This window comes from Gigantopelta aegis, chromosome 5, assembly GCF_016097555.1.
Source record: "Gigantopelta aegis isolate Gae_Host chromosome 5, Gae_host_genome, whole genome shotgun sequence".
Lineage (NCBI taxonomy): Eukaryota > Metazoa > Mollusca > Gastropoda > Neomphalida > Peltospiridae > Gigantopelta > Gigantopelta aegis.
Genome location: NC_054703.1, coordinates 15,978,033 through 15,995,871, shown reverse-complemented (window position 1 = coordinate 15,995,871; position 17,839 = coordinate 15,978,033). Strand labels below are relative to the sequence as shown.

Genomic DNA, 17,839 nt, shown 5'->3' with positions numbered 1-17,839 from the left:
TATGTCGGTTGATACGTTGCAGGTAGGAGTTTTAGATGTTACTATTGTCGTCTATGGGATTTGATTTGGTAGTATACACCCTATAGCACATATTCAGTTCATAATAAAAAATATTATGATTTTGTCATTTTATTTAATTAAACTATACTGGTTGATTAATTAGCCATCACTCGATCATGTAAGTTCACAATGACCTTGACCTTGACAATAATCTCTGTACCTGGCTCTGAATGGAGTTTGAATCAAAGTTAGCACTGAAGAAAAGTTGGTTTTGGCCTATAATTCATACTGTAAAGATTTCAATAATTTCTTTTTACATGGTATTTGACTTGCCATATGCAACTGCTCTTAAATATGGTATTATATATAGGCAACCTGAACTAAGATTTTAATAGCAATTTATTTTTATATTAAAAATAGCATGTGCCAATAGTGGGTTAATGTCTTTAGTTTCCATTAACATTGTTAATTTTTTATGTATGAAATTCTGAAAACTCAAATTTGTAAAGAAGTTGATTTTTATTGTCATTTTGACATATTTATAGGGTGCTAAGTCATATTTTAGACAAATTTGTAGTTTTATGGAAAATTTAAAGTAAATTTGAAGAAAAACTTTACCAAAAACATAATTAAATTTGTTGTCACTATTGTGCCTTCTGTTCTTATTTGTACATAACAGTAAGGTTGTTAAACATATACTTAGATCTCCAGATAATTTTTGTTTCTTAATAATCACTTAGTTAGCTCTCATGGAAAGCATTTTGAGTTTATACTAGATTCAGAACCAATTTTTTCAGATTTGATTATCTGCCTTGGATTAAGTTGATAATTTATTTTATTGTTAAAGCTGTATTACCTAATGTTACTAGCTAAATAAATTGCTGGATTACAGATTGTAGGAATACATCTAATGTACATATTGTATTCATCCGGATTAGAAACTAATGCAAGAAAATAGATGTTCGGGTAATTTTGTCATTTAAAAATAGTTTTTTTCAGTAATTAATCAAAAATAAATGTGTTAAAGCTGCATGATTATTCCAGATATCACAACTATTAAAACCTCCAACTACAGTAGGCTATAAATAAAATATAGTCAGGAATATTGGTGGCTGCCAATGGTTTTGATGGTTCATTATGAAAATCAGCATGGCCGATGGATTTGAAATTCCCACACCTGGTAACTTGAAGACACCCACACCCAGCATACAGGATTTCCTCCCAACACTAATGTTCAGGACATTAAGTCATTACTTCATACAGGTACAGTCATGTTTGTGTTTCCTTCCTCAGACAGTGTATTTTTTTAATACTGATATTTCTTTGATGTGCCTGTCAAGGTCTTCATAATCTAGGGGTCAATCAAGTGCATATGTTTTAATGGAATTCTTTAAAGGGGTAGAGGTACTCTGACTATCTTTGTTGTCTCTACATATATACCTGAGTACACACACCCAACTGAAAGTAAATATCTTCAGGAGTTTTATTTTAAAACATTTTGTTGTTTAATATGACATATTGCATTTGTACAAAACTATATGCAATATATCTGCTTTTTGAGGTGTACATTATATTAGGTTGCACTGTAGAAACAAGAGTTTCAGTGAGGTTGTCAGTTTATGTCAGAATACACCAGATCCTGGTTGTCATAAAGACACATAGCTGGACACTTTTTGAAAAATGTATGTTATCAGTATAGGTAGTACTATACCAAATAACTTCCGGCTGGGTCAAAGTTCGAGGTGCACCGAACTTTTGATAGAGAAGTGAACACCACAAGTCCTGTGATTGGTTATAAATGTGAGTGTGTTGGTTGTAAAAAATAATAGTTTCATCTGGGTAAAATAAATGTGCAATTTTATTTCATCTAGTACCAATGTGTCAGGTAGCATTGTGCTTGAAACATGTATGGGGTACCTGTAAAAGAAAGTACTCAAATTTTGTGTGAAACTAGGGTAGTCATAGATGCAACCCGTTATCTCAGAAACGAGCAGCTTGACCCCCATTTTTTTCTGATTCACTTTGAGTGTAAGGGGTGGTAGTATTTATATCCGTGGCGTTTATGTCGGTTGATACGTTGCAGGTAGGAGTTTTAGCCGTATATGTTACTATTGTCGTCTATGGGATTTGATTTGGTAGTATACACCCTGTAATGAAGTCGCCAGTATCAACTTCGCTGAGATCGCATAGGGCAAAATACATGCAGTTTTCTGCCGTCTGCCATTTTGCCTTTTTATGGAATACTCTTCAAGAGGGGTGAAAGCCTCCAAAGTATGTAACACAATTAATATGAAATCTCTACTGGTAAACAAATAAAAAAAAATAATAATAATTTTTTTTAATAATATGACATCATCACGTTTGCTTTTATATTATAACATGTTATGACGTTGTTAGATTAAGTCATATCCTTTCACCCCTCTTAGAGAGTATTCCATAAAAAGTCAAAATGGCAGACGGCACAAATTTATATGCTTTTTGCCCTATGCGATCTTAGCGAAGTCGATATAGATGACATGCTTATCATCTAGTATGTGGAATCTGTGTCATTGTAATGTTTTTTTCGAGATTTCTGTCTGGACAAAATGTCAGTAAAATCTAACGAAAAATAGAGGTAGGAGAGCAATTTATAGTAGTTGTTAACATTTTGGTTCAGACTTTAACTCACACAGACCTTTATCACAGCTCTATTTTCCCATTATCGTTTCATTAAAAAAACAGACAGTTGTACAACTACTAATCAATGTTACATGTCTATCCACAAAGTATTTATTTATGTATTAATTTATTTTACTTATTTATCTATCTTAATTTATTTACTATTTCATTTTATTTTCACTATCATTTATATCAGATACATACAACTTCACTTGAAATAATATTTGATATTTACAAAGTTTTAAAACATATATGAGCCGTCACAAGCGAAAACCTACAACTTGGCATGACGTCAGAAACCAAGTAAACGTGGCTCAAAGTTTGACATCACATTTAAATGCGGAAGTAAAAGTTGACATGCTGTTTGCGTTGTTTGTTTTGAAGAATTTAGAAGATGACATCTTCTTCTTTACATGAAGATCAGTTTGAAGTAAACATATATCTGTATGTACAACAGTGTTTGGTTACTATTTTGTATTTTGTACCCGAGAACCGTGGTCGAGATCGTTAGCGATACCATCAATACTTTGATACACATTTACAATCATTGGGAGAAGTCCTACATACCGATATGGTATGCAAGTATCACACGATTTTATAATATACATGATTATACATAACATAAAGTTCAGCAACTTTTCCAGAGTGGTAGACCCATGCAACCCGATACAATCCTAATTTGATGTTTGGTCTAACTTATGAATATTGTATATAACTTCAGGCCTGTAGCCAGCATGATTAGCAGGGGTGGGGGGTGGGGGTGGGGATCACAATTTCATGTAAATGTAATTTATCAACCGTTAGCGCCGAAGGCACGTAGCCATAGACAGTGGGGGGAGGGAGTTCCCCCAGATTTATATATATATACATGTACAGTGGACTCTGTCTAAACGGGACTCACTTCGTACCGTCGAAACAGTCCAGTTTACATAGAGGCCCGGTTTAGACAGAGTTCATCCAGAATTATGGTTCTTGAATGATCGATAACTCGCGATCAACAATGACATTTGAACCCAAGGATGGTTGGAAAACACAGTCATACAAGCCAGACTTGCAATTGATTATTTCGCAGACATAAAAATATACTTAAAGGGACATTTCTGAGTTTGCTGCAATTTTTAAGATGTTATCAACTAACAGACTTTTTAACGATTGTAATTACATATCAAATATATTTTTCTGCATAAAATATTAGTGGCTGCATATTAAACGTGTTTCTGGTCGTTCTAATATTTGTACTAGGTTAAATTTCATTTTATTTCCTAAAACATTATTAAATTTATTCGTATGTTCGAAATTACATGTATTTGAATACAAAATCCAGATCTAACGGCCTACCGCAATAAGAGTAAACTTCACACGAGTGCGATTACATTTTGTATTTGATCTTGCGACAACGTCCTGATTATTTGGCAATTGACGATCATTGTTCAACTAATTTAGCAGCCGGTCGTTCAGTCAAATCCCAATCCGGTGTAGACAGAGATAATTAATGCATGAACGTTTTTTTCGTTCTTGATTTTTGATCAGGAGTAGACAGAGTACGGATTAGGCAGAGATTTATACCTAAGAGATAAACGGTAGCTGGATGGGACTTTAGAAATGGACCGGTTTATGCAAAGATCCGGATTACACAGAATCCAGTTTAGACAGAGTCCACTGTATATATATATATACTGATAGATAGATAGATAGATAGAAAGAAACCCTTGCCAAACAATGAGATGACGCCGGTTACACTCGAGAATAATACACAAGTTGCATTAAGTTGTGGTATGCATGTAAAATGGCCTGGTCACAGAGCCACGACAAGAAACGGTTTGTTTTCAGTCGTACCAATGTATTTATAATAAATGATACATGGCATACTTCTCACATCCCACAAACAGGATAGCATACACGACGTCCTTTGATGGGTCATTGGTTGGGACGGGAAATAATTAAACGGGCCCACTGAGGAAAATCAAACTTTCAGCAAATGGAAACTCAGACAGATGTTCTTGCTATGTTATTCTGGTTATCTGGGGACAAGGACTTTTATATGTAAAATCCGATTGATTTATTTTTCATTTGAGCAGAACTACCGGCCTCGGTGGAGTCGTGGTAAGGCCATCGGTCTACAGGCTGGTAGGTACTGGGTTCGCATCCCAGTCGAGGCATGGGATTTTTAATCCAGATACCGCCTTCAAACCCTGAGTGAGTGCTCCGCAAGGCGCAATGGGTAGGTGTAAACCACTTGCACCGACCAGTGATCCATAACTGGTTCAACAAAGGCCATGGTTTGTGCTATCCTGCCTGTGGGAAGTGCAAATAAAAGATCCCTTGCTGCCTGTCGTAAAAGAGTAGCCTATATGGAGACAGCGGATTTCCTCTAAAAAAACAGTGTCCGAATGATCATATGTTTGACGTCCAATAGCCGATGATAAGATAAAAAATCAATGTGCTCTAGTGGTGTCGTTAAATAAAACAAACTTTACTTTACTTTACTTTGAGCAGAACTCTCAATCCCCCCCCCGGCTACGGGCCTGACATGGTACTTAATATGTTTGCTTCAAACATTCAAACGAAGTACCTTATGACTGCGCATAATAAACCCTCATGAGTTGATAATATAGCTACAAACTCAGGATGGTCTCTTTATTATAAAGCTGGCGGCTAGTCTAATCTGTTATAAATAAAACTTACATCTTTCTTAGGTTAAGTCATCTTGCTTCGAATTTAAATAGCTGTATATGCAATACAGTTACATTTCTGACCATTCTCAGGTCGGTAGCAACCGATTTCAAATTTCAAATTTCATATGTATCATTTAATTTTATTCCAAATACTGAACAAAAATTTAAATAACTTGGTGAAAAGAAATCCCGACAAGAATCCTGAATGTATTTATCTGTATAATGCTTTATAAATATTTAAATCATGTTAAATACAATAAATATCTGCATACATACACGCGCGCACACATTAATATTATTTCAGTCCATATCCGATATTTATTGCGTACGAATCCGAACTGATGGTTTTTGGGGTGTTAACAACCAAATATTTTTTATTTCATGATAAACAATAATTCACAAATGTCACCAATAAGTCTTGTTGGATGTCGACAGAATTTTTGGGTTCCCTACTGATAGAATAATTAATCATGGAGATATTCACATTCTTACTGCGTGGCCTCCCATTTTCTATGCCCCCCAACTTGTTCCCAGGTCTATTTTTGCGAGATCTCGCGTGAGTTCGCGGTTTGCGTCCTCAAGTTACCACGCAATGGGCACATGCGCAGTGGAATGTGAGAGAGGTCTATTATCCCCCTTTTAAAAATCTAAGACGGGTCCAACACGGCACTGGTCTCGCTACACAGATCACTTCCTGGTGAGAGTTATTGTGACACAAGTTATGGTTTACATATTCACTTCTAGGATATGATGATGAATTAAAACAATATGTATGCTTAATGGTAAGCCTTCTGGCTGTATTTTGCCCATGCTATTTTGTAATATTGTGATTTGACATTTTGGGACATGGGTGTATAGTGCAAGAGACAGCCGGAGTGAATCGGTTAATGAACCACCTGTTCGGACCGGTACTACAGCCAGATGCGGTCATATAGCAAAAAACTGAGACGGAAATGTTTTCAATTTTTGAGTGAAAATAAATGCTTATATAATGTATGTTCACAATGGTGTATGTTGTTAGTGCCAACGAGAACCCATTCTATTGGCAATCTTCATTTGAAGTTGAGAGAGAGATAGATAGAGAGAGAGAGAATGAGAGAGAGAGAGAGAGAGAGAGAGAGAGAGAGAGAGAGAGAGAGAGAGAGAGAGAGAGAGAGAGAGAGAGAGAGAGAGAGAGAGATTGAGAGAGTGAGTGAGTGAGTGAGAAAGAGGGGGGGGGGGGGGAGGGAGAGTCAGTCACAATGCGCCTGAAGTGAGTAGCAGGAATCTGAAAATAATAGGAGGGACAATTAATATATTACTGGCACATCCAATTGTTGGCATCTTCCGACAAGACTAATTTTCTTCTGATGATCATGCTAACCAGTGATGTATTTCATTCATGACACAATACTTTTAAAATGCTTTACATTCACCACTTGAGATCTCTCTAAGTAATAAGAACCTCCAACTATTCACTAGTAGGAAAAAGTATTTTAAAAGCTCCTTTTCAGATGACCTCCTCCCATAATCATGTGACCTTCTGTAACGCTAAGGCTACTACTCGAAAATTATGTAACATTCAATACATAACCTCTCCCAAGACATATTTTCACTAATATTATAAGATTTTGTATTAATGTTTGTGTGGTAATAATACCACTGGAGAGAAAATCATCAGTTAAAAAACACAACAGCAATGATTAGCTGCATTTTAATTTATAAATAAACATGATATATAACTCTTGACAAACACCTCCCTCATTCCCATGTTTCATAACACCCCTATGAAATCCCTTTCCCTCCCCACTAGAATGTTACTTAGCCTAATTCATGAACGAACCGTGGTACGAGGGTCTGAGAGATGGGACTACGGAATAAAAAAGTAAAGTTTGTTTTATTTAACGACGCCGCTAGAGCACATTGATTTTTTATCTTATCATCGGCTATTGGACGTCAAACATATGGTCATTCTGACACTTTTTGGACTACGGAATAAGTAACAAGTTAGTATTTACCGGTAAATATGACTGGGTGTTTGCCATATGCATACTTATCCACAAATAGGTTTACTCCCCCCCCCACATACACAACACACAAAATTCCAAACAGAAGATATATATATATATATATATATATATATATATATATATATATATATATATATATATATATATATATATAATTCATATAAATTTATTACATGATCTGACATTTAACAGCTGCCTTCTCCCTCAGATGCTTTCTGTTTATTAGCAATGATCTGGAATAAGGAGTTACATGGGATGGAAATCTGGGGGATATAAAGAATTTGAGACATGCTCCCTCAGCAAATGTTTGACTTTCAGACGTTCTAGTACAGCATTTACAGCCAGAGAACAATAACGGGGGAAATGCGGGCGAGAGGGCATGGGTCCTGCCCCCTACCACGTTCTGCACCTATAACTTCTTCTTTTCAAATCTGATGGTTTATAAAAATGACGACAACATGAACTGTATATTTATCAGAATTCCTTTATGGTTTCCATGGATGCTTTAAAAAATGTTTTAACAATACTGATTGACACGGCGTAAATACCAGCCTCAATAGGCCTAAAATGTTATATCTTTAGAAAATGTATAAAAAGCAGTACAGTCCACTCTACGACTCCTCTGGTGACCACAATTAAACACAGAACCAATGTTGTGAACCATTCTGAATTGTGTTCTTAATTTTAGAAAAAACCAAAATCTCACATCCCATGTTAATCAACGGCAATAATTGTTTGTTTACAGCGCCCAGCCTCGTTTTCATAGCTATGCAGGTGGCGCTACAGACTGCGAAATGGTCTATTTCTCTGTCCTGAATAAATCCGCCATTGTAACTTTTATGTCACATGATGAAATGTAGACATTCCATTGGATACCGGTAGACATAGTCTCGTGTAAACCGTTCACACTACACGACGCAACAGTCGCAGACCCGTTCACACTATACAACGGCCGTTGTCTGCGACTGAACATGTTCGGTCGTGTCAAATGCAGTCAGGCCAACTAAAAATCTGTCGCCGATGGATGGTTTTTCAATACACACTACATGAATGCGACTTAACTGTTGAGTTGAGTTGTGTCGCGTCATATAATGTGATATAGGCTTAACATGGAGGTCCACCCTGTATGGAAATCTTACTTCTCTGGCCCAACCTACAATAAAATCTTACTTTTCAGGCACATCCATCCTATAACAAAATCTTACTTTTCACAGGTCCACCCTACAATACAATCTTTCTTTTCAGTCTCATCCTATAATAAAATATTTCTTTCAGGCCCAACCTATAAAAACTTACTTTTCAGGCCTATAATAAAATCTTTCTTTTCAGGCCCACCCTAAAATACTATTTTTCTTTCAGGCCCATCCTAAAATAAAATATTTCTTTTCAGGCCCACCCTATAATAAAATATTTATTTTCAGGCCCACCCTATAATAAAGTCATACTTTTCTCTAACGGTGACCGCCATCCTGGCTCGCACCATGTCTAGTGGGTATGTACACGCGACCGATGACACTCCTGCTAGAGATCCAGCCAGAAATCTTCTACCTGGGGGAAGATGTCTGGAAACAAGAAGGAAAAATACAATAAAATACACAACTAATACAAATATCACAGATAGATACTGACTTTACTCAAAATTTCAATGTTGTGCTGTATTAGCCATTCTCAAATAGAATGTTACACCCCTGCACCATGGTGAGGTTACAACATGCGCAGGGGTCATTGTTAGCAAGACATATTTATTTTGACCTGCTAATAGCAGCCACATTTTACTTTCTATTTCGAGCCCTCCTTTCATGTTTGATCAATTTTGGAACAGCCCTTACTTCTGTCAGATTGATAGGACTCGGTAATTTTTCAGTTCTTTACACTGTTTTTATTTAAATCTTGAATTTTTATACTGATGTTGATCATCAATTTTTTTTGCATTTACCATAATTCGACACCCAATAGCTGATGTATTTTTCGTACTGGGGTGTCATTAAAGATTCATTCATTCATTTGCTAACAATGAATGAATGAATGTTTAACGACACCTCAGCATGAAAAATACATCGGCTGTTGGGTGTCAAACTATGGTAAATAAACAAATAAAGTGATGATCAACATCAATATAAAAATTCAAAAAAAAAATATGTATGGACTGCTGGAAAAATATTGCACAGGGAGAGAGGATGATTTGGGATAGTGTGTGAAAAATTAAGATCTCTGAGATGTATTTTAGAGAATCATGGAATAAAAATATAACAGAATAACAAGTTAAACAGCATATGAGATAATTGTTCATACATCGCTCTCCTGAAAATTTGCCTGTGATTTTTTTAATGATTTTTGCAAACCTTTTATTTCATCTGCTAGGTGTAGGTCTTAAAAATGGACTGCCTTTTGTTTTTTGCATGTCGCATAGAGTGTTTATTATCAGTAACGGACAGGTGGATATAATTAGGAAACAAAGCGTAATGTTTGTCATCAGTGACTGACAGGTGGATATAAGTAATAAAATAATGGCTAAGTGAGGAAATAAGGCAGAGTTTTAATCAGTGACTGGCAGGTGGGTGGAGTTACAAGCTGTCCGTCATCTGTCACTCACTTTCTGGTTTTGTCCGTCTGCAGCAGAATCTTGTACTGTTCATGAGCCATGTACTGCACAGCCGCATATGGGACAATACGAGCCATGGTTGCCGAGTTACCACGCCACAGTGCCAGAAAGCCTTCTTTGTGGAATGTGTGCACGAGAAACCTCAACGCTTCATAGAATGAAAATCTGGAGTTGCTAGCTAAAATTTGAAAAAATTCAATGAATGAATGTTTAATGACACCCTAGCATGAAAAGTACATCGGCTATTGGGTGTCAAACTATGGTAAATGCAAACTTGAATTGAAAAAATTAACTGATCTAAAATATCAGAAAAATCAGAACAACCCATAGAAAATAATACCTACTGGTCCAAATATACACTTTATTTTATGTATTTTTAAAACAGTTAAGTGAATATATGTGAGTACAAATTATAAACTTGTACCCACTCAATGTTGTTTTTGTCAAAAATTAATCCAGTAGTATAAAGGTTAATAAATGCAAAGGTAAAATATATTTAACAGGTATATGTTATTAATTGATAATACATTACTGAGTGTTTTATAAACTTTAATGTAATTTGATGATTAATTATTGAAAAAGGCATGTTTAATCTCAGGGCTGATTAAGGCAAGATGGTACTAGGCTATTGAGACACGGTACATACTGCACCATGCTAAAACAAGCTTGGAAAAACATTAGGTCAAAAATATATGCACAAATGTACTCGGTCTTCAGCCCAGTCTCATTTTGTTATATATTATATATGCTATTTGAAGATATAATGATAGAGTCAGGGCTTCTAGAATTTTTATAAAATACACTAGCCATGGGATCAGTGATTTTAAAAATTTACTAGCCACAATTAAAAATTCACTAGTCCTACTTTACTTTAGGTTAATACAATTTTACTAAATAATAGTAATAATCAGATATGTCACCCAAAGAGGGAGAGAGAGCTTACGGTAGTACTAAACCAAATAACTTCCGGCTGGGTCAAAGTTCGAGGTGCACCAAACTTTTGATAGAGAAGTGAACACCACAAGTCCTGTGATTGGTTATAAATGTGAGTGTGTTGGTTGTAAAAAATAATAGTTTCATCTGGGTAAAAAAAATGTGCAATTTTATTTCATCTAGTACCAATGTGTCAAGTAGCCTTGTGCTTGAAACATGTATGGGGTACCTGTAAAAAAAAGTACTCGAATTTTGTGCGAAACTAGGGTAGTCATAGACGCTACCCGTTATCTCAGAAACGAGCAGCTTGACCCCCATTTTTTTCTGATTCATTTTAAGTGTAAGGGGTGGTAGTATTTATATCCGTGGCGTTTATGTCGGTTGATACGTTGCAGGTAGGAGTTTTAGCCACATATGTTACTATTGTCGTCTATGGGATTTGATTTGGTAGTATACACCCTTAAAAGCACTAACACTGGGGGATTGGGGTGGGGGGTAGCATATTCATATTTATAAAATAGACTTAACTGCAATATTTGAGAGAAAACATTCACTAGCCATTGGGCATGGCAATATTAGTTATTTACTAACCCAACATTGAATATAACTAGCCATGGAGGTGGGGCTACCATAATCTAGAAGCACTGACAGTAAAACATTTCTAAACCGGACACCCATGAGTAGTGTTTCTGCGAGGAAGAAATTTTTGGGTATGGCGCTATGGAATTGAATGCAATCACAGTCAACAGGGGGTATGGGGGGACACCCCCACAAAGAAAATGGGTTACGTTTAGGGTCAGAGTTAAGAAAATCATATAGTAATGATAAAAATAATTAATTTTGTCAAAAGGTTAACTTAAAAAAAATCTGCCCAAAAATTTGAGTATGGCACCATACCTGTTTTACCCTCTGGCAGAAACACTGATGGGCCAAGTAAAAAGTCTGGTTTTAAGGGGTATCTGGTCTAGATTTGATTTATATTTGAACAGGGACTGAAAAATATATAGTTTTGAGGTATTTCTGGTTTACAGAAAGTCCCGTTTTGAAGCGTTTCACTGTACTTACCAATGATAATGCTTATGGCAGTTTTTTAACCATATGGTACTCTACAAATTTAGTATCACACATTTTGTGTTTCTTTCCATGTTTGTTATTTACACACAATAAAACAACAAAATCTTCATTGACACTGCTGTTTTAGATTTCAAAACAATTGAGACTGCAGGTTTAAAAACGAAAAAATCCTTAAAAAACACAACTTTATATTAAAAATATACCAGGGTTTTTGTCGTAGGGTTTCAAATTTTTTGGCAGATTTTTTTTTTAAAGTTAACCTTTTGACAAAATTAATTACTCTTTTTATTAATGTATGATTTTCTTAACCCTAACCCTAAACGTAACCCATTTTCATTCTGAGGGAGGCCCCCTATACCCACTGTTGACTGTGGCTGCATTCAATTCCATAGCGCCATACCCAAAAATTTCTTTCTGGCAGAAACACTGTATACCTAAAGACTTACAGCATTGAATATCAAAAATATCCTTTAGATAGCTTCAGATTTTAAAACTATCCCCAGGAGTTCAGTTTTAAATGCTGTTAATATAACAATGTGACAAATCACAAAAACAAATGTACAGCAAAGACCTACTCAATCTGGAAATGCATTTTTGTGCAATCGAGACTGCAGCATCAAAAACTGAAATATCCTTAAAACAGCAACTTCAAGTTAAAATATACTTAAAGACTGCAGCATTAAATATTAAAAAGTTTCCTTTAGGTTATACCTATAGCTTCAGATTTTAAAACTATCGTCAGGAGTTCAGCTTTAAATACTGGTCATATAACGTTGTTTTTGTTTAACAACACCACTAGAGCACATTGATTTATTAATCATCGACTATTGGATGTCAAACATATGGTCATTATGACACCGTCATAGAGAGGAAACCCGCTATAATATTTCCATTAGTAGCAAGGGATCTTTTATCTGCACCATACCAAAGCCTTTGATATACCAGTCGAGGTATATTGGTTGGAACGAGAAATAGCCCAATTGTCCCACCGACGGGGATCGATCCCAAACCGACCGCACATCAAGTGAGCATTTTACCACTGGGCTACGTTCCGCCCCTATTGGTCAAATAACAATGTCGCGAATCACACAAATGTACAAAAAACATCTACTCACTCTGGAAATATATCTTTGTGCGATCCAGTGGCGCAATCACTGTCTTGGCAACAGCACCAGCTGTAGATCCTGCCATCAGCGATGTGATGATTTTGTTATGGTTGGCAACCTGCGAGATATACGAACAATTGTTGAACCATCGTCATGGCAATATACATGTATGTATCATGTTATAGGTATAATACAAACATGATTTTGTTGTGTTTGGCATTCTATACAAACATTATGATTTTGTTGTGGTTGGCATTCTATACAAACATTATGATTTTGTTATGGTTGGCAACCTGCGAGATATACGAACGATTGTTGAACCATCGTCATGGCAATATACATGTATGTATCATGTTATAGGTATAATACAAACATGATTTTGTTGTGTTTGGCATTCTATACAAACATTATGATTTTGTTGTGGTTGGCATTCTATACAAACATTATGATTTTGTTGTGGTTGGCATTCTGTACAAACATTTTGATTTTGTTGTGGTTGGCATTCTATACAAACATTATGATTTTGTTGTGGTTGGCATTCTATACAAACATTTTGATTTTGTTGTGGTTGGCATTCTATACAAACATTATGATTTTGTTGTGGTTGGCATTCTGCAAGATACAAACAATTGTTGAGCCATCGTTATGACAATATACATGTATCATGTTATACATGTAGATATAATACAATACATGATTTTGTTATGGTTGGCAACCTGCGAGATACAAACAATTGTTGAGCCATCGTTATGGAAATATATCATGTTACAGGTATCATACAAGACATGATGATTTTGTTACGGTTGACAGCCTGTTAGGTATGAACAATTGCAAAAATAAGTTATTTTGATAAGAACTTAGTCAAGTTAAGAATGAAAAACGACACCGGGCGTGTGTGCAGTAATTTATGCTGGGAGGGGGGGAATCTTGACTGTGGTGAATGAAGTTGGGGGATGGGGTCGAGTCATGCTTCCCTAGAAAATATATATACATATTTTTTGTCATTGCTTGAACATGAGAGGGTGTGTGTGTTTCAACCCATGACCCCCCCTACACAGCATGCTGAGACACAAACTACTTCTCCTGGAAAGCAGCAAGTGATTTTTATTTGCACTTTCCCAGTACACATCACAGAATTTGATAAACTAGTCATGGGGAACTCAGAGCTCATCCATGCTTTGAAAATAGTTATATTTATCTTCCAATAAAATAGCAGCCAACAGGTTTGGAATTAATATGCTGTCACTGTAAAATGTAATATGTACTGTCTGACAATAAAATACCTCACTTTTTAATATTTTAAAAGGTTTTGTATTAGAAATTTTAAATTTGGAAACGCCAAATTTTTTGGGAATGATAATGACCAGAATAAAATTCAAAACACACAATTGATACACAGATACACAGTTCAATTCTTCTCTTTTTTTTGTAAGTCCAAATGTGAATTAAAAAAATTAGAAATAAGAGGATTAATCCAAAACGGAGTCTGATAAAAGACAGCACACTGGGTACTGAAACATCAAAAGCAATTTTCAGCTATTTTCCAATCGAATTCTATGTTCCAATTGAGTGCACTGGAATGTTTCCTATTCGGAATACTTCAGCCAATTACGATTTTTTTCGATGTCTCACAGAATAGGCCAAAGACTTCCGAGTGGCAAACAAACCCAAGTGATTTCGACTTATTGACTGACGCTTTAGATAACAACAGTTTCAAAGTGATTGTGGGCAAGGAAACTGCACATTATTATGGGACACAACTTGCCGTTTGGTGTAAAAAGGTTAGTCGTCCGATGGGCAACTAGTATCATAGAATTAAGTTGCCAGACTGAATATTAGGTCGTCACAGACAACCGGACTGTAAAAATTGAGCGCTGGGAACTGGTTGAACCATGGAAGTCCATTGAGAGCAATCAATCCTGCAAACCAAAACACCTCAGACAGTTAAACGTTTGTTTTACTAGCGCACACTGATTTATTAATGGATGTCAAACATTTGGTAACTTTGACATTAAAGAGGAAACCTGCTACATTTCACCATTTGTAGCAAGGGATCTCTTGTAAGCACCATCCTACAGACAGGATAGCACACACCACGGCCTTTGATATACCCGTCGTGATGCACTGGCTGGAATGAGAAATAGCCCAATGGGCCTACCGACAGGGATCGATCGATCACAAACTGACCGCTTTACCACTGGGCTACATCCTCAGATAGGTGCTCTACCACCGAGCTACATCGCGCCCACCTCAGATAGGTGCTCTATCACTGAGCTACGTCCCGCCCACCTCAGATAGGTGCTCTATCACCCGAGCTACGTCCTGCCCACCTCAGATAGGTGCTCTATCACCCGAGCTACGTCCTGCCCACCTCAGATAGGTGCTCTATCACCCGAGCTACGTCCCGCCCACCTCAGATAGGTGCTCTATCACCCGAGCTACGTCCTGCCCACCTCAGATAGGTGCTCTATCACCCGAGCTACGTCCTGCCCACCTCAGATAGGTGCTCTACCACCAAGCTACGTCCCACCCACCTCAGATAGGTGCTCTACCACCCGAGCTACGTCCTGCCCACCTCAGATAGGTGCTCTATCACTGAGCTACATCGCGCCCACCTCAGATATGTGCTCTACCACCCGAGCTATGTCCCGCCCACCTCAGATAGGTGCTCTACCACCCGAGCTACGTCCTGCCCACCTCAGATAGGTGCTCTACCACCCGAGCTACGTCCCGCCCACCTCAGATAGGTGCTCTACCACCCGAGCTACGTCCCGCCCACCTCAGATAGGTGCTCTACCACCGAGCTACGTCCCGCCCACCTCAGATAGGTGCTCTACCACCGAGCTACGTCCCGCCCACCTCAGATAGGTGCTCTACCACCGAGCTACGTCCCGCCCACCTCAGATAGGTGCTCTACCACCGAGCTACGTCCCGCCCACCTCAGATAGGTGCTCTACCACCCGAGCTACGTCCCGCCCACCTCAGATAGGTGCTCTACCACCGAGCTACGTCCCGCCCACCTCAGATAGGTGCTCTACCACCCGAGCTACGTCCTGCCCACCTCAGATAGGTGCTTATCACCGAGCTACGTCCTGCCCACCTCAGATAGGTGCTTATCACCGAGCTACGTCCTGCCCACCTCAGATAGGTGCTCTACCACCGAGCTACGTCCTGCCCACCTCAGATAGGTGCTTATCACCGAGCTACGTCCTGCCCACCTCAGATAGGTGCTCTACCACCGAGCTACGTCCTGCCCACCTCAGATAGGTGCTTATCACCGAGCTACGTCCTGCCCACCTCAGATAGGTGCTCTACCACCGAGCTACGTCCCACCCACCTCAGATAGGTGCTTATCACCGAGCTACGTCCTGCCCACCTCAGATAGGTGCTCTACCACCCGAGCTACGTCCCACCCACCTCAGATAGGTGCTTATCACCGAGCTACGTCCTGCCCACCTCAGATAGGTGCTCTACCACCCGAGCTACGTCCTGCCCACCTCAGATAGGTGCTCTACCACCGAGCTACGTCCTGCCCACCTCAGATAGGTGCTCTACCACCGAGCTACGTCCTGCCCACCTCAGATAGGTGCTCTACCACCGAGCTACGTCCCGCCCACCTCAGATAGGTGCTCTACCACCCGAGCTACGTCCCGCCCACCTCAGATAGGTGCTCTACCACCGAGCTACGTCCCGCCCACCTCAGATAGGTGCTCTACCACCCGAGCTACGTCCTGCCCACCTCAGATAGGTGCTTATCACCGAGCTACGTCCTGCCCACCTCAGATAGCTTATCACCGAGCTCGTCTGCCCACCTCAGATAGGTGCTTATCACCGAGCTACGTCCTGCCCACCTCAGATAGGTGCTTATCACCGAGCTACGTCCTGCCCACCTCAGATAGGTGCTTATCACCGAGCTACGTCCTGCCCACCTCAGATAGGTGCTTATCACCGAGCTACGTCCTGCCCACCTCAGATAGGTGCTCTACCACCGAGCTACGTCCTGCCCACCTCAGATAGGTGCTCTACCACCGAGCTACGTCCTGCCCACCTCAGATAGGTGCTCTACCACCCGAGCTACGTCCTGCCCACCTCAGATAGGTGCTCTACCACCCGAGCTACGTCCTGCCCACCTCAGATAGTTGCTCTACCACTGAGCTACATCCTGCCCACCTCAGATAGGTGCTCTACCACCGAGCTACGTCCTGCCCACCTCAGATAGGTGCTCTACCACCGAGCTACGTCCCACCCACCTCAGATAGGTGCTCTACCACCCGAGCTACGTCCTGCCACAGAAAACAAACAGCTGAGACGGTCTCCTCACCTTGGCGTTAATTCTGTGCTCCTCATGATGAAAATGTTCTTCTTTTGACCTCACCGTACTCCCCATGGAGGAGACCAACTCTATCGGGAGCTCAGGCGCTTTGAAGACAGTTTCTGTCACCCCTGTTCCCATGGCAATGTTATCAACATTTTTCCATTCTGAAAACAAACAAAAGAGTTACATGTTAAAGCATGTGCTACGTGGGAAAACAAAAACAAACAAGAGCAGCGTTCGAAATAAGCACTTGTCCATTTGTCTTTTTGAGCAATCAACAACATTGTTCTTGCACTTGAATAAAACTGGACAAATCAAAATACTGGTGGACAAGTCAGGTGCACTAGTATAAAATTCTGCTTATTTCTATCACTACAAGAGTACCAGTGATTGATATACCTGAAAATGGTGGTAGGTCGCTGTGACCTAGTTTTGGTATGCAACACATCACCATTCCATGTTAATGT

General features: G+C 38.8%; 1 protein-coding gene across 1 annotated transcript in view; it reads right to left on the bottom strand.

Annotated features, from left to right (window-relative positions):
• LOC121373442 (mitochondrial coenzyme A transporter SLC25A42-like) overlaps window positions 1-17,839 on the bottom strand; it is a 30,960-nt gene that overhangs the window by 9,488 nt on the left and 3,633 nt on the right. The window contains exons 2-5 of the mRNA XM_041500101.1: window positions 17,379-17,536; window positions 13,067-13,175; window positions 9,936-10,122; window positions 8,788-8,904 (exon numbers count right to left, since the gene is read on the bottom strand). Coding sequence (XP_041356035.1) covers window positions 8,788-8,904; window positions 9,936-10,122; window positions 13,067-13,175; window positions 17,379-17,510 — 545 coding nt within the window. The 5' untranslated portion in view covers window positions 17,511-17,536. The remainder of the gene's footprint in view (window positions 1-8,787; window positions 8,905-9,935; window positions 10,123-13,066; window positions 13,176-17,378; window positions 17,537-17,839) is intronic.